Source organism: Aptenodytes patagonicus, chromosome 7 (genome assembly GCF_965638725.1).
Source record: "Aptenodytes patagonicus chromosome 7, bAptPat1.pri.cur, whole genome shotgun sequence".
NCBI lineage: Eukaryota > Metazoa > Chordata > Aves > Sphenisciformes > Spheniscidae > Aptenodytes > Aptenodytes patagonicus.
The window spans coordinates 17247079-17264936 of NC_134955.1; the positions used below are offsets into that span (position 1 = coordinate 17247079).

The window sequence follows — 17858 nt, forward strand, 5'->3', positions numbered from 1 at the left end:
CCTATATTCAGGAGCAGAATTACTTCCAAAATCAGGTATTTTCTAGAAATATATTACCCTCATTTTTCTTTCTCCCATCAGGACCAGTACGTTTTCCTAAATCAGTGTGTTATGGATATTATTAGATCACAGAAAGACAAGAAAACCGATCTTATTTACCAGAACATGACAGCAATGGCAATCTATGAAAATTTCACACCTGGGCCAGGCTTCGGGAAGGCCAATGGCTACCACGCATAGTCTGGAAGGAATGCAGTGTCTCCAGGAGGTGTTATCTGCGCATAGGAAAGGGAGATGTTCTACTCATGTTTTCCAGGATTGTGTGCAGTATCTCACGTCTGGCTTCTCCAGTTCTATCTGCATTCAAAGATGTGATCTACAGGAGGAAAAACAATGCTGGCAGGAGCTGCAGATTATATTAAAAAAACAAAACAAACAAGCAAAACTAAAGTTAACAGAGGAATCTCGCTTTTTCTTGGGAATTTAACAGTGCTGATAGGTGAAATAGCATTTGCAGTATGAATGGTGAACTAGAATTTAAATATTAAAATAATAACACAAGCTTTTTATTACAATTTTATATGATTTCATTTACAGACACCAGGCTTGTGGGCTGTTTTAATATATTTAATTATAAGTTTCAGGAACATATTTTATCTACTGTATCTGGTTACTTAGCTAATAGATATGTGCCTCTGATTTTTTTTTTCTGTGTTCCTTTTTATTTAAAAAAGGAGTACAAACAGCTCCTTCAAATGGACGTTTATACTTGGAAATTGTGCCTTTTCTAGTTGCTACTCTAGAAAAAAAAACAGCAGAGATTCTATTTTTGTACTGAAACTCTTAATGAGAACACAGATTTTTAAATAAGGCTTATGTCAAACTTAACTGTAGTTGCACTGTTGGCAGGACTCTCCAGAAGTTTGGAGGTGAGCTTTGTTTTTGCATTTCACCACAAATACCCCCTGCCTTAATGTTTCGGTGCCTCTGCTAGAGGAAAAGGAGTATGGTCTGTCACTCTGAGCTTTAACTATAGTAAAAAAAAAAAAATGAGCAAGTGAGTATGTGAATGTGTGCGTGGGGGTGTCTGTGGGTGTGTATGAAGGACAGAATAGCTCCTCCCTGTTCCTGGCTGATATTCCTGTTTTTATACAATTTATAATGATTTATTTAAAGGTGCAATATATGATTTACTGAATAATGATCACTCTATTCTAATAGAGTTTTTTACTCAGGTTGGTGTCTTTTTATCATTGTTGTTGTTTTTCCTCAAATATATAAATCTGTGAAAATGTCGAACTAAGGTTCCAAGTGTCCAAGCACTCCCAAACAGATTGACTGGCTTTACTGTTTCTGCCAAAACAAATTGCACAAAATTCTGCTGTAAAGACCAATTTCTTGGTTGTTTTAGCCATTCAAAACTGAGACACATCTTACCTGCCTGCATCTCATTGATCTAATGTAATTGTTTTATAATTATTTGCAATATACTGCTGCTGTTGTTTCAACTGGTCCTTTTCAAAACAGAACAAACAAGCAGAAAACCCCTAGTTGCTGATTTTACAAGTCAGGGATTAGATTGGCTTTATTTTGCTGGTACATAACTGTTGGACTTACGAAGGCATTACCAATGAAGGACTTCTTAAGTATCTTGGGGGGGTGTTTTTTGGTCTTTGGATCATTGCACTGGTTGCATTGCAGAGGAATATGAAGTTTATGAATAATGCTATAGAATAGCTATAAAGTGGTGAAAATCTTATGAAGGTTTAATAACCAGAGTCCCTGGAATTCTGCTGCTTTTTCTTTTTTTTTTGTTATTTGTTTGTTGTAGCAGAGTTGTTGGAAAAAGCTACAGATACTAGGAGTGTATGTGGCATTACAGTGGAACCTGGTGACCTCACAGAATCCACTGTCAGCTGAAGGAAAACATAGGAATTCCTGGTGCACAACGGTAACTACAGGTATGCAGAGGAATTTCTTACAACCTGGTGTGAAATTGTGGTGTGCTGTGTGAGCAAAACTGGAGGACAAACCACAGTGCGCTTCAGCTTTTTTTTTTGTAGCAGCCACTTGTGCGTTCTTGAATATATTTTTTTCTTTCTCTGAAATACTTTAAATCAATAAAAGGTTAACGATCCTGCCCAACTCCATGCAAACTGGCAGTCCACATAGTGGATCTCTCACCCGGCATTCTTCCTAAGCTGCTGTCAGATGACAAACAAGGATAAACCACTTGGACCAAACAGAACCATTCCAAAGGAACTGGGAGGGAGGAAAGCCTGCCCCTTATGGTCACGTTTATTTTTTTTCTCTCAATCTTTTAATTACTGCACATCTGTGCAGAGCACAGAGACAGTATTCATCATTCCAGGCCTCCCAAGAACTTGCTGCCTTAGGGTGGGCGAATGCTCTCTTGCTTCAGAAGGCCCTTGTTTTATATAGCACAGAAGAGAGGGACGTGAATCTTCTATGCTAGATCACGTGCTTGCATTATATTGCAGCAGAATATCAGAAAACTAGCTAGAATGGTATGTGTTTCTGCCTAACCACTGCCCAGATACTCTTACAGAAAACAAACATCTGTCCCATCGTTTTGATGTTGGAAGCAGGCGCCATATTCTCACTTGTGTCATCATCTAATGAGTATCCATTTTTAATATAATTGTATGCATGTGTTTTCCCAAAACTGACTCATTGTGAGAAGAGGCTGAAGTTTTGAAGTAAATGACCTGCTGATCCCAGGTATAGATGGAAAAAGTTGGTAAGGCTTAAAATGTTGTAAACATGAAGTTGGCCGTAGTGTTGATGTGAATAGGTAGGACATGCCTCATAGGATGTCTCTGCAGGAGAAGGAGGATTGTGGGTAATGCTCTACTACCTTGTGGACCTGTTTTGGTCAAGATGACTTGAACTCCTGCAAATAACTTTTCTCTGCCTTCTGATGTTCTCTGTGTTACGATTGCCGAGTTCTGTCTCTTTGGTCAGTGTTTTCTCTTGTCGTTGCTTATCTAAAGCTATCCACTTTGCAGGCTGAAAGCTCCACTGTGTGGCAATTACATCTCCTGCATTTCTGTTCTACGCTTTTTCCCATTTGGGGCCTGCTTAAGAAGGGAAAAGTTGATGTGTTTCAAATAAGTGACTGTTGAATATCTTGAAATGATGTACAAATTTTATTGTTTTCATATTTGTTGTACAGGAAATTTCAGCACATGTCTATGTTTTTAATGGTTTGATTTGTTTTTAAAGATATAAAAATAACAATTAAAAAGCATTATCCTACAGCACTTTCTGTCTTGTTTCCTTTCTAGGGGTTCTCTTTTCAGTTCCTTCTGAATAAAATGAATTTGCCAAAATACCCATTTCATTTGGAAGGGCTTTAGAGTGGACAAGGAAAGTGGGCTCCCATCCTGTAGGGTGGCACTTGAGTTGGATTTGTATTACGGTCACTGGGGCTCCCTGCAAGGGTGTTAATCTGTCATTGAGACTTGCCTGGCAGGACCAGGGCCCAATGCTTAATGTGTCCTGGTGGTTGGTGGTTTCTCTAAATGAAGAGCTTGGTACCAGTTAAAGGAACAATACCTTCATCCAAGGTCAATCAAAAGATTTCCGCTCACTGAAATAGCCTTGCGGGAGGACCATTGTTTCCAGGACTCATTTACTTCCAGAAGAACAAGAGGGAGGACTTTTTGATCCCTTGAAGGGGGATGTTCTATTGTCAGGGGGAGGTGTTATAAAGGTATTTCTGCACCCCCTTCTAATGTTATAGCTGGCTTCTTGATTACAGATTACCTGACTGTAGATACATATAAAATTACCTCAGTTAAGTCCATTTCTTCTAAAATTCTTAGTTTCCATTCCTGGTTGCTGTCTGAATCACTCCCAAGGAGGATCACATGCCTGGAGGGTGATACTGGAACTCAGCAGCTCTCCAATTCGTCACGGGGTGCTGACACTTACTGTAGAATCTTGTGATCCTCCATGGTAACTGCTGCATTTTCTGAAACGACTGCATGGTGAGATGGGAAGAGTAAAGCATGATTGTCTCGTCATCTTCCAGTGGGAGCATGTGCCAGCCACATGATGGTTGTCCGAATGCTCTTGGTGAGACTCGTGCTGCAGAAAAGAAGCTGTGACAATGAACCTCCCAGTGCAGGACCTGCAGCAGGTGACCACCACTGCCAGGGGCAATCAGCCTCAGGGAGACTGTTAGGGAGCAAAATTCCTCACTTTTTTTTTCCTCCTTAAATCGCATAGGTTTGTTTGAAATACTAGAACTTCAGTAAAGCCAACTGTTCTGGCTGTCACTTGGAGCGTTGGTCTGTTCAGGTGGGTAAAGTTGAACCCATGTATCTGGAAATCGCATTCTGTACCTGATCTTGTAATTTACTAGTTTTTACTGCCTTTGAGACTAAAAAGGTGGAGGTCAGAAAGGAGAGGACGTAATGTTTCTGTCCTGTTCTTTGGTTGATAAATGGAATGTAGTCAGAAATACTGCTGCCCTGGCATGCCCTTCCTGGCTGGGTGTTATCATCTGGCAGTGAATGGAGTTTGGAGATTAACAGATGCGGATGTTCTTGCAGAAGAGGGCAGAAATGGGAGCTTGGAAGGGAAAAACACCTGAAAACTTTGCACATTCTGCTTTTCTCAAGGAAAAAGAAAAACTCTCTTAGGACCTAGCATCTTTCCCATCACTAACAGCTCCTTGGTAAAAACTAATTTAAAAAAAAAAAAGCAGATGCAATCACTTTTGTCCAGGGGCATAATAAGGGGCAAGCAAAGATCAACAGTTTACTCGTTTCTGAGGTAGGTACAGTGTTCTCCCACTTCTCGTACCCGCCAGAGAAGTCCGTTTACTTACTTTTTCCAGTTACTGTGGCTCTGCTTCAGGGAGTCCCTTTCGGCTCTTCACATAAGAGGAGAAACCTTGCGTTGTTGAAACCTCTGGCTTTAAATCATTCCGTGTTCAGCACTTTGCAGAAGTGTTTACAGAGTTGGTACCAAACAGTATCCCTTTCCAGTGTTGTGCTTTGTTCCATTCTCCCTCTTCTTGGGTTGGGCAAACTCTTTGCCCATGCCAGCCTCCTGCCTGTGAGGGAGGAGGAGGTAAACAAAGTAGAAAACCTGACTTGGAAGCACCAGGAGGAGCTGCTTCCTGCCTGCTTTGCTGGCAGAAGGGAAGGAGCCGTTTGTACATCTCACAAGGGGGAGAAGCTGGGAGCCCCTCTCAGACTGCTTCTTAGACCTGAAAAAAAAAGATTCAGGATCCAGGCCTGTTGTTCTTTGTCCCTGTTCCTTAGTAGAACCCAACTTATTCATCCAAGTTGCTTTTCCTGGGTTTACTTCATTTAAAATTAATAGACATCATCTCCTGACAGCCAGAGCAAACCCAGCAGATAGGTTCCTCTCACTGAGAAAAGGTAGCCTAGTTTGATCCAAAGCGAGTTACTTTAACTCACGTTTTACCTCCAACTTTCCAAGTGACTGGGGAAAAGCCAGATTCTTTGGAACAATGTTCCAGATGTCATGCTAGTGTTTCATGGCCATCCCTAGTGTATTAATAGTGCTTACAAGAAGATTGCTAGGGACGCAAGAGCTGGGTGCTAGGGACAGAGCGCTCTCCACACACCGTGCCATGTCTCTGCCCTTGTTTCAGTGCAGGGCAGGATGGGCAAGAAGACATGTATCTTCTGTAAGAGATTTCTGGACTCGGGTTTTTTTTGATCTGGCAGTTTTCTGATGTGGTGCTTCCAGTGTTGAGAATGTATTATCAGAAGGAAAACAGGCTCTGTGATAAAGGCTGATCTAATGTCAGCTCTGATTAAGGTATGTATCTACCTAAAAGGCGATTGCTGTCTCTCCGGAAAGGAAATACAGCCTGTTCATTTCTGCTTTAAGCCTCCAGATGGCACATGATACCACCGTTCTTTCCAGGGAAAGCTTTTCCTGCTAGGCTGCTTGCTTTTTCACTTCCTTCCCAGATGCCAATAACCTCCCTGCACCCCATGGGCTGTTTCCCCTTCCTTCTCCCCACGCTGTAGGCGCAAAGCCTGTGCCCTCCAGCCCTGACCCATGTCAGTGGTTAAGCCCAGGCCGCAGTGCCTGCATAAGGCCATCTGTCTGCTCCACAGGGGCTAGGCACCTCGTGCTCAACTACAGAGCGTTATACACCTGATCAGATGACTTTTTTCAGAAACTTTTAAGTTCAGCAATAGCCTGACAATGCCAAATAATCCTTTGCTTCCTTAGGAAGTGCTCTTACACTCGAGTCCTGCTGATACCTAGACATTTTCCAATGGTGCACGTAGTCCAAGGTGTAAGGGCTCTGGCTCGGACCAGCCTAGAGCTGGTTATTCAGCACTGTTGGCTGTGTGTTCATTTCCCAGCTTATCAGTCTGCTCTGCAGCTGTTCCCCGCAATAAAGGATTTATAGGATTGCTGAACACAGTGCAGATACATCAATAAAGACAGCAAACAACGATGTGCTTGCTCAATCTGAGTAACAGTTAAAAGGCTATCTCAGTTAATGGATCTGTTTATGTGTGTGTGCGTAACACTAACCGTGATTCTTCTGTGCCTTTTTTTACATAGGCTCTTAGAGAGGTTTTAAATGCACTTTTTAAAGCATCCAGCAACATCTGCTGAGTTACTTTGGCTTCTTCCATCTCCAGCCTGAAATACAGTGAGATTTCAATGCAAAGCTTTAGTGATAGATTTTTTTTTTTTTTTTTTTTTTTTACAAGCACAGCTATAATGGAAATGGGTGTGTGAGGGAGCTTCAGCAAATGCTCTGAATCTACTGGAAGACGTATCTAAAACTACCCAGCTGCTTACAAACCCTTCCGCCTTTGAACGAGGAATAAATCAAAACTAGAAATAACACTTCACATCCAAACTTCCCATGCTCGTATATCACCATTGGTCCCATGGAAGATCTGCTCTGAGCAGGGTCTGGCCAGGCTGAACGGCTCTTGCCTGCTGTCCCCTGGCCTGAGCGATGCTCCCAGCGCTGATGGTGACAGGCCAGGCTGGCACATGCTAGAGGAAAGCTGAGCTCTGGAGGCCATTTGTAGGCCAGTTACCAAAATAGTGAGAAAAATTGAACAACAAGGATCAACCAAACCTTTTAAACCATTGTAATTCAAAAATAAGCCACATCGAAAGCTGTTGAATTGTTCTTCCTCCGCATGATGATCTCCTAAAGTGACTGAGATGCCAACAAAATAGATTTCATAGTGTTAGCTGCAGCGAGACCATCAATATTTTGATTTGTCAAGCTCACTGCCAGCACATTAGTACCAGTCATGTTATTTCTGTTAAGACACTTGATGTTGCCACTTGGTATTTTGAAAATGAGCTTTTTAGGGTTTTAGAAAGCATTGCCTTTAAAAAATACCACCAAACAAAGATTTGAACAGTTCCACACTACCTGAAAAAAAAATCTTTCTTGGGAATTTCTTTCTATTTTATTTTTTCACCATTTGGATGTTTTTTAAAGCAATTTAAAGTAAAGATGAATGTTGACTGTTTCAATCAGGATTTAAGAGTATATTCTACTTTTGTTTCTCTAAAATGTCTTTTGTAGGCAAGGGGACTGAAATACTGAGCAATTCAAAGAAAGCACCAATTTCAGTCACATGTGGAACATGACCTTATCCCTGTTCCCCTACCCTTGCAAGTCAGAGGAGAGAGGGAACGGAGGCATACCCGGAGCAAGCAGCTTGCACAGGGCCTTGGCAAACTGAGCTTACTTTTTTTTTGAGCAAAACTAAGCACCCAGTTAGAAAATGGTGGGACAGAGAATAGGGAATCTGGATATATATGGATGTCAATCAGTAATATCCCTTTAAACTCTCTGCAGATGGTAACCTGTGCTATCTAGAATGGCAGACAAATTACCGTAACACTGATAGCTCTCCTATATGTAGATTTTGGTACTGAAATAGGTCAATACATATAAGACATTTTTTCCACAATATTATCTTATTTATAGATTTGAGTTAGGGCCTCATTCTAAGCAGCTGTGGAAAGTATATGCTTTTTCCTGAAGAGCGTTGCACTGAGCCATCCATCATGCGTATTTAGGTACTCAACTTTCCATTTCACAGACAGAAGTTAAATACCTTTTTTAAAATATTTGGCCTCTGGCCAAGTTATTCCAATGCAATGTAAGTGTGCATGGCTGGGTAGGCTGAAATTTTACAAATCGGTCTGAGGAAGGCAAAATGTTATTACCAAACCAGGGCCTTAAGGCTCTCTCAAAGTCACCAGCTTTAAATGCTATTACAAGTACATGGAAGTATTATTCTATAGAATATGGCCAATTGGTTCCAGATGAAACATGACTGTACTTGCAATTTATTATATAAGGTCATCAATATATTGTAAGTGCTTTTACAGAATCTATGTGAAAAGACAAGCACCAACCCCACAGTCTGCGGAGGCTGCTCTCTCTGCACTCAGAAAAAACATGACACTGCAATTTTTCCTGGGATTGGTCTTTCACACAGTGAACATTTCAACTTTCAAGGACTTTGCTATTTAGTTTATTTTGGCAAAGGCGGGATGGCTCTGGGGGAGTCAAGCTCGATGCTTTCTGGGCTGGGGACAGAGCTGCTGAGGAGGGAAGTACCATCTCCTGATGAGAGTTTGCAATCAATGATGTCACCAAAGGCAGGAGATAAATGTAACCAGCAGCTGAGTGAGGCACAAGACAGCAGTGTGATGGCCATTGTCACCCTCATAAGCAGCATTTGTAATTGTCTACCATTTTCTGGACTTCTTAGATACAAAATTTTTAGGAGACATTTGAAGGCAGTTTTGCAAAATGTTCACAAGTAGTTCCTTTCAGGAAAATGGGTGGGGAGTGGGAATAAAATCAGAGGGGTTTGTGGGCGATTCAAAGCCTGGACAATGAATGTTGGTATCATTAACAAAGACACACAATCACCTATGAAATACTACAAAAAGGAGTGGCAAAATGAATGGACATCTTTGCCAGCAGCTGCATTGTGGGGCTGAATCGCTTTCCCATGCGCTGGGGGAAGCAGAACGCGCTCTTGCTGTGCTGGAGCCGAGGGGCTGTGATGGGGAAAGCCTGCACGTTTTGCTGCAGGTGTACACTGCAAATGTTTGCAGAAGTGAGGCTGTGGCGCCTCTTCTTGTTTCACACAATAGAGAAGAGGAAAAATAAAACATTTCCATATAGTTAAATAATTCCATTGCCACTAATATAACATCTTAATCACCTGGGACTGTACCAGAAACCAGCAGGCAAACAGCAGGGTGAGATTAGTGTGGGGTCTCTCATCAGCCTCCATAGGGAAGGCATCATGCTCCAAGCTGACAGTGGCCTTTTAACTTTGCTGGCGTGTAAGGAAAATTCTTACGTGCTAATAGTCAAATTATGATTTCCCATGATTGAAAGGCAGGAGCTGCTAAGCATAACAAAGTGAGCTTCCCCTGCTCGCTAGGACATCTGCCAGCACTGTGATCAAATCATGGGTTTCCTTGGCCCACAGTCAGGAGCAAATTGCATATTCTTGATCAAAAGCGCAGTCTGCTTGGGTGGGGACGGTTTAATTATTGGTAACAAATCTGACAAAAGTCCTCTGAAGTGACAGTCTCGGGATGGCTCAGTATTCGCATATGGGGGAATCAATTGACTAATTACAGCAAAATAACCTTGGCGATGAAACTGAAAGGTAAGGTGGGGGTCGGAGCTGCGCAAGGTCACAGGCAGCAGGCGTGAGGGTAGCCAGGCTAGGGGGACTTGCCGGTGCCAAAGACGGTGGGTGGGGGAAGAGACGTTTGGGGTAAATCAGTCATCTGAGGATGTGCCTGGCTTTTCGATCTGGTTCTTGCTATGCAAAAGCAGCTGAGGGGCCAGCCCAAGAAGTCGCAGTGGACAGAGCAGTGTTTCGCTGTGGTGCCTTGCCAGCCTTGGCAAAACAGCTGGCAGGGCTCTGTCTCCCCAGCATGGGCCAGTCCCCAGGAGCAGCCCAGGGCCCTCTGTGCGAAGCAGAGCCCAAGCACGGGAAACCAGGAGGTACAACAGGGCTGCAACAGATGGGAAAACCCAGAATAACTCATACGGTTAACTGAAATGCCAACTATTCCTAAGTAACTTCACAGCAAAGGCAGAAAGCAAACAGAAAACATGGTGGTGATTAGGGTCTTGCTACACCTGGGCAAATCCCTCCTCCCTGGAAGCTGACTTAGTTGCAAGGAGGGGTTTATGAGCAGCCTGAGTACACCTGTTGCCTCCAATCCCCCCTGCTCTGCTGGTAAACCAAAACCAGGTAGGCATCCTGAATGCGGCCGCAGGCCTGCTGCCTGCTAAGGGTGCGGGGAGGACTCGTTTCAAAGGGCGGAAGTCACGGCACCCAGATGGATTCCCCTTTGGCAGCAGCTGAAAGCTGCGCGGTTTCAGAACAAGGAGCTCTATTTTTGCATGTAGGAAATGAAGAGATCAGCTGTGTAATGTTATGCAAGCTGGAGGGGAAGCCTTAAAAGTTAAAAAAAGCACATTATACTTGATGCATTCACCGGTGATGCCGACTGAAGCATTCTGCGCTAACTGAAGTTGCAATACAGTGCAGGTGAGGGCGCTGGGCCAGCAGAACAGTGGCGACAACAGATTTATACCTCTTCTACACTGCAGCACATCACTGTTACTAAAAGGAGGAGAAAGGTTTTTTTTTTTTAACAGGAATCTATTTGTGGCTGTTTGGAAATGGGGGCTGGAATAAAATGCAAGCAATGGTATCTGGTACTTAAATTACAGAAGTCAGTAACAATTTCCTGCTTTTCCTCAGTTTGGCTGTGCCTATGGACTTGCATGCTGGGGAGCTGACTCGGAAGGACCAGGCCAGCATCAAAGGTTTTCTTCTAAGGAAAGCTTCATGGCTCCCATGCATGATCCTGTTGAGCACATATGTGAGTTAAAGCAAGACTCCTGTGGCACTGGCAGTTGAGAACAGCTTTTAAGATACTGGCTCACAGAAAAAGCTACTGTGCTGTACATAGTACCTTATTCCATGGGTTTATACATAAGAGCGCCCTGAAAACAGTGGACTAAACACAGAGGTGGTACTACTGTGGGAGCAAAGATGTACCTGCCACCCTGAGGGAACGTACCTGGAGGCACAGAGATGTGGAGAAACCCAAGTGCACTAGAGAGAGCAAAACACACAGGAAAATTGTCCATGTTGCCCACAGAAACACGTACAGCAAATCTAAAGGAGAATAAATAGTGGAGAAACAATCATAAAGCTAACAGGAGAGAAAAGAACAAGTGCAAGGCTTGTAGTTTGATAAATAATAATATGCAGTGGGTTGACCTCGGCTGGCTGGAGACCCCCACCCAGCTGCTTTCTCACCCCCCCTTCCCTAACAGGACCGGGGACCTTCTCCTCACCATCACGCAGCCATTAGGCCCAGGCTCATCGTCAGACCTGGCCGCCAGGTCAAATCCACCCCACTCCCTCCATTGCTCGGGACAGGACAGGCATGGCCCTGCAAGCTGTCACCTGGCCCTGAGGTGGCACCCAGCCCTTGTGTCACCCAAGGGTGGGTGACAGGTAGGTCTACCTTCTTCAGACATCTCCCTCCAAATAGAAATGAAGTGAAAATGTTGCTGAGAGAAACAGGGAGTCCCATCCCAGGCGAGCGTGCCCTCAGGGCCTGCTGGGGCTGGCGTCTCGCTGGGGTGGACAGGAGGGGACGCTGAGGTGGTTCCTCGGGGCCCCTTGCCACTTTGGGGGCTGAGGGGAAGTTGTTTCGGACCTTGCATTGGGGTTTGTGGGGCACGTGTTTGTGGCCGCACCATGCTTTTTGGGGGTACACCAGGCTCTCCCCAGCCCACAGGAGCACCTGCTCAAGGGGCAGGACGGTTGTTAGGGAGCCCACAGGGAGGCTGACATTTCCATGCATCAGCCTCCTGGTCTAACACAGCGCTCCTACGCCTTCCTGAGGTCTGAACCAAACCGGTCAGTAAACGTAGGATTTTGGTTTCTCTGGCAAAAGTTAGCAATGCCCAGAGCTGGGCCAGGCTGCAGGCTCACACCCTTGAGAGCTGGTGGCGATGAAGGGCTTGAGTTGATGACTCGTGCTGATTTATCCTCGTGCAAGTGGAAGGGGAAAGGGGACGAGGATAGAGGGATTAATGAATAATTAAACACTGAGACAGAGCAACATACATAATGCATGATAAATTAGTCCAAGCGCAGCAGAGGAAGCATGGGTAAAGTTTGTTTCAACAAGCATAAAATGGGATGTGACAAAGTATTTATGCCAGAACAGCTGTTTGCTAAAATTTTTCATTTATTTATACAGATTTCCTCCCCCTCGCAGTTAGGTGTTCTGCCTAGGGTGGGACAGAAATTGGCAACTGAGCTGGAAAATAAATTTGGTTCCTGCTGTGTCCCAGTCCAGCATGCTCCCTGCCTGGGAGATCTCCCTCCTTGCTTAATACTAGACTTTCCTATTTGATAATCTGATGCAATATTTCCCGTGCTAAGAGTCGGCCCGGTTGTTTGGGCTGCAGTTTGATTGCAGTTAAGGCGCGTAGGGTAATGCTCATAATTCCATGGAAACCGAGAGGCCCGTGTTGACTCACTCTAGCCTTTTCTGATCCCAGTTTCCCCAAATGTCTTCTTCCTTCCAAACTGTATTTGCTGTTACAACATAAATTATTTATGTTTTAAGATGTTACATTCATTACAGATGGTAATGAGGCTGCCAACCAGAGGGCATAGATTCTATACTGCAGTGTCAAACTGATTTAAGGGGGGGGGGGATGTGTAAATAAAAATCCAGTCCCTTCCTTTGCTTGAACAAACCTGGCAGGTCTGTTCAAATTTTTCCTGCAAATAACACAAAAGGCCAAAAGCTGCATTATTAGACTTGCAAAGTTGCTTCATCTGAATCAAAGTGAGTTCTGAGCAACACGACTTTTTTTTTTCCCCACTGTGAATCACTTAAGATCTCCTTTCCTGTGTTAATGGATAAGCTAGGTATTTGTCATGACAGATCACAGGACACCATACACAGAAGGTGTTTATTACAGATAGCTGGTACAGCTACTCTGACACACAAAAAACCCAGCTTTGACAGAGCTGGCTTCATCCCTTTTGCTCATCGTGGGCTGCACCTGGAGTAGGATTATGTGAAGCCACGAGGAGCTGAGCCTTTCCTATCACTTCTGCACCCTTCACACGAGGGCTTACTGGAACACCAGTCCTTCGATCCTGCCTCTCCTTCCAAGCTCTGCCTGCTCCAAAGCAGCCTACCCCCTTAAAGCAAGGGCCACTGGATGTCATGCCTGCTGACCTGCCTGCTCCAAGAGAGGGTGTCCTACTTCTCAAAGGTGTAAAAAATGAACAGGGAAATAATTTTCTGTTACTCTCTGCAGGCTGCATTTTTCTTTGCATGCTTTCTGGTACATATTGCAGTTCTTTGCCAAGGATTGCACTTGGATTTCTCCATGTTTCTGGAGGTGACAGAACAGTACCCTCAAGCAGGGACTGCTTAGACATGAGGTGGGGAAAAAATAGTCTGAGTTCTTCTGATTGTTTTACTGTTTTTTCCTATACATGCTCTTTCACCATTCCTTGCTAGAAAGGGTAAAACTATGGGAAGTGACACTGTCCCACTGTCACTGGTGCACGACGTAGGTGTGAAAGGTTGAGTATAAGACAGCTGTCCCCCCCCCAAATCAGTATGTTTTCTTTAAACATTGAGGTCATCTATATAATTAAAAGATCTATATTAAAAAACATGCAAATACTGAGCCCATAAAATATGCAAACCCAGGAGACTGCTGTTAAAAGGCTAAGACTGCACAACCCCCTCACTGAGGACACACCGATGCAGCTGCAGATTCAGTTGCTGGAAGGGATGGGGAAGAGGGAAGCAGCTTTTGATCTTGCGTTACAGCGAAACCCAATGCAGTTTTAAGAGCCTTAGCCGTAACTACAAAGATATGTCTTCAGTTCCCTGAAGTGTCATAGGCTTCCTGCATGCTGCTGGGCTCTCCCAGTAGTCACAAAGTGATGTAACTTTCCCAGAAGTAATGCCCTACTTCACAAAGCCATCCTAAGGATAAATGCACTAAAGAGAATAAAAACGTGCTATGGCCAGGCAAAGCACAAGCATGCTATGGAAACTCCTCAGTGAGCAGGTTCAGCAGGTGAGCAGAGTTCTGCTTTTTTTTTTTCTTCCTTTCTTTTTTTTTTTTGGTAGGGTTTTTCCCCTTCAGCTGTTGCAATGACTCACTGATTTGCATGGCCACTCATGTTATGGTTTCTGAAAAGCTTTGAGCACATGATTTTGATGATGAAATGCCCTGTCAGCCATCTCTAATTCAGTTAGATTTTTTTTCTTTCTCTCCCTTCTCCTCCTAGTGCCTTGATCTAGATTGGCCTTACCACTTTAAAAGTAAAGTGGGACACAGGGATGTGAGAGAGAAAAGGAAAATTTCTGAACTCCTTGCCCTGTTCCAAATTAATTAGAGCCAAACCCACGTCAAATCCGTGTAGAAAGCAGCTTAGAAAACGCTCTGCATTACTGCATTTAAACACTGAAACTGAAGTTTATGATGAATGATAAACCAAATCCTGCGTTAGCAGCTCTCTGTGCAGTTTGACTACACTCCAGATACACAGGAGGAGAAAATGTAGGTATTTACCGTGTTTCCAGCGCAATGTGCACAACTTGCAGAATAAATCAACACAGTGCTTGCCAGGGGGATGGGATACCAGCACAGCTGCCTGGCCAACTGATTTTTCTTTTATCAGCTCTATGAAAATTAAGAAGTTCCTGGAGGCAGGCTGCTGTGGTAACCTGCTTGGCGTTCCCCTCTTTCGTATGCCACTGGTGCGGGCCCTGGCCTGCTGCTGGCTTTGTGCTCTCCTACTCCAAAAGGTATGGGGGCTCCTCACTCGCTTGTCATGTTTCCCTTAGTTTCCTTAAGACAGCTGCTTCCAGTAAGTATATGTCCTGCTCCTCTTTGCAGCCAAGATGCTGCTTTCCTAAGCTACTATTCGACAAGCCTCTTTCCACAGCACCGAGACCCCCTTTAAGGGAGCACCCAGCATGTAATTGCCTTCAGGGTGGCATGTGCTCCCTGCCCAGCCCTGCCATTGAATGGGCAATATGGCAGCGTACAGTGGCTTCAAATGAAACCCCACATTTTCCAAAGATAGCAGAAGATTCCCAGCTGGAAGAAAAGCCTGCCTGAATTGGCATGGGTCTATGCCAGTTGACATCAAAGGAAAATCCAGATCATAAATGCTTGCACATGTAGCTTTCCAAGATCAGAGTACAAAGTCCAGGCTGTTGAATTCAGTTAGGCTGTGCCTCTGTGCTGCCTGATTTTAGCATACTGTGGCTCTTTAGGAGCCTCTTTTCCAGCTCCAGCGTAACACAGCCTTCAGAGCTCTGGGGGTAACATCTTTGGCTCGTGGTCCCCCAAAGGGCTTTAGTATAAGCATGTAAAGAGAGCAGAGGTAGCACTGTCTCACATAAATAAGTAAAAATACATCCATATCAAAACAGGAGATTAAAGGCAATGGCACATGAAAGGGAAAAGTGGTTATCGTTAATTACAGTCTTCTGAACCTACGCTAATATAACCCTTTTTTCCTTACCGTTTGCTTTTTCATTAAGAAACCTCTCCCATTTCAAGACGCGGTGTAGCTTTTTGCAAAGTCTTAACTTTCCAAGGGGTTGTCTGCACTACAGACAGCTTTGTCCTCTAAGGCATGTAGGTGAGGGTATGTAATGTTACTGGTGAAGACTGGATGGTATTTGCTTTTTACTTGTATCAGGAGACTGAAATAAATGTTGCTGGAAACGTGGGCCTTGGCCTGGACTGCCCTCAGATCGGGTGGCGAGTCAGCTTCGCAGGTGAAGCACCTTGGTGCAAAACTTCTGTGGAAACAAGTCCAAATAGCTTTTACCTCAAAGAAGTTAGGAGAGGTAAATGCCAGCAAGGGAGCAAACAGTGTGCAGAGACCACCTGGGCTTTTTCTCTATCAAGATTTCATAGCAAACTGGGTCATCTACTGTCAAAATACACATTTTCAAACTGGTGACATATAGGCCTGGTCTTCCTCCTCATGTTAATTTAGAAGTAAAGACCTCCCAAGGCCTTTCCTGACCTGCTAAAATGCATAACTGCAACAAATGCCTTGTCATCCTTAGGATTTACTGTAGGTTAGCTGACACATACTAAGACTGTCTTCTTTTGTTTTTCCTAGTAAAGGCAAGACCTAAGGGTCCCCAGATGTCAGCCAGCTCCAACTCCCACCTCTGCAAAGTTTTGTTGCACACTGGGATATTTTGCTGCTGCCGTAGGACCGGCAGGGTGAAATCAAGGGCTTTTCCGAATGGCAATGAGGTCCAGGACGAACACGTGGGTCCGAGGACAGGATGGTTTCACGCAGCCACTGCAGCGGGTCCAGCTCTGGAAGATAAAATAGAGGTAAGATTTCAATGGTCTCCACACTGCCCCACACAAACCACACCTCTGTCCTCAAGTGAATGCTAGGTTGTTTGAGCAGTAATTCCCACCACCCCCTACAAAGCTAGGTCTGATGTGGTACCCCCGCTAGCAGCATGAATTCACGGCTCCGGATGTCGCTATATTGCTTCCCAGCACGAGGCACCTGCTTGACTGATTTCTTTACCCTTGTCAGTGTTCAGAATATCTGTGCATCTATTTTAGCCAAGCAAGACAAGTGCAAGTTGTTTTCATGCAGGATGACTGTGTACAGCAGCACAGGCAGGGGGAAGCTTGATTTTTGGAGAGCAGACCCTTTGTGTGGGGCAAAATGCTTGCCCGCACTCTGATGCTGATTTTCTTCTTTATTGGCTGCTCCTGAGTCTGCAGCCAGAGGAACAGTCTCCTGTGGAACGGCAGCTTTAGACAATTTTATTGGCTGATGAATCTGATCTTGCCTGGCCACCTTCCAGCGACACTGACTTGCCCGAGATGAGAGTGAGAGGAAGGTTGCTCTGCCTGAGGCTGTAAAGCAATTGTTTTGAGACCAACGTTAACACCCATGCCTTGCTGCACAGTAAGTATATAAAGATAGGTCCGTATACACACATATATATATGCGTAAAGTGCTTTATAATAGAATTGCTGACACAATTAAATGTGCAGCTCCTGTGGACTGCGTCTCATTTGCTGCTTAATTATGCGAAAATGTACTTGGTAAATTGCTTGCTGTCACAAAACGCTCAATTAACTGTTGCAATGATCTAAGTTGAAACACTGCATTTGTCTCCTCCTCTGATTATTTCCTGTGCTGCAAGACATTGATTTAAGCTTTTTGCCATGAGATAACAAAATACAGCTGCAAGATGTGGATCTTAAAATGTTTTCTTTGGCTTTATTCTTTTGCTAGTGGAAACTCAAAACACCAGAGCTGCTTGCCAATATTTGCTCATGTCTTCTAAAAATTGCTGATTAATTTTGCCCTTTCTTTTTTAAGGGTAACTTCTGTGAAGTTTGATGCTATGGATTGTTTTGCAAGTTGGGCTTTGCAACAGAGCAAAAATAGGGCAGAGCTAAGGAAGAGAGAGTTTCTAATGTAGCCCCCAAAGCGTGTGGTGCTCAAAGTGGCAGGATACTGCATTGCACCTACATCAGTTGCAAACAGCTCTCCAGATGAACATTTCTGGAAGAGCCTCCAAAACTATTGCTACCTAAGGAATTGATGGTTGACCCGCAGTACTAGAACAGATTGAAGGAATGCAGCTTTTTAGTCTGCAGCAGCTCTGTAATATTTAAAGATGCAGCTAATCCTGAGAGCACAACATACCTGCTGCTTCAGAAGTGATACCAAATGTTT

General features: G+C 44.2%; 2 protein-coding genes across 2 annotated transcripts in view; both read left to right on the forward strand.

Moving 5' to 3' along the window:
* Nucleotides 1-3275, forward strand: part of PTPRJ (protein tyrosine phosphatase receptor type J) — a 77167-nt gene extending 73892 nt beyond the window's left edge. Inside the window, exon 23 of the mRNA XM_076344152.1 lies at nt 82-3275. Within this exon, the coding sequence (XP_076200267.1) occupies nt 82-240 (159 nt within the window). The 3' untranslated portion in view covers nt 241-3275. The remainder of the gene's footprint in view (nt 1-81) is intronic.
* Nucleotides 3276-16976: 13701 nt separating this feature from the next.
* OSBPL5 (oxysterol binding protein like 5) overlaps nt 16977-17858 on the forward strand; it is a 183595-nt gene continuing 182713 nt past the window's right edge. The window contains exon 1 of the mRNA XM_076344156.1: nt 16977-17078. Within this exon, the coding sequence (XP_076200271.1) occupies nt 17064-17078 (15 nt within the window). The 5' untranslated portion in view covers nt 16977-17063. The remainder of the gene's footprint in view (nt 17079-17858) is intronic.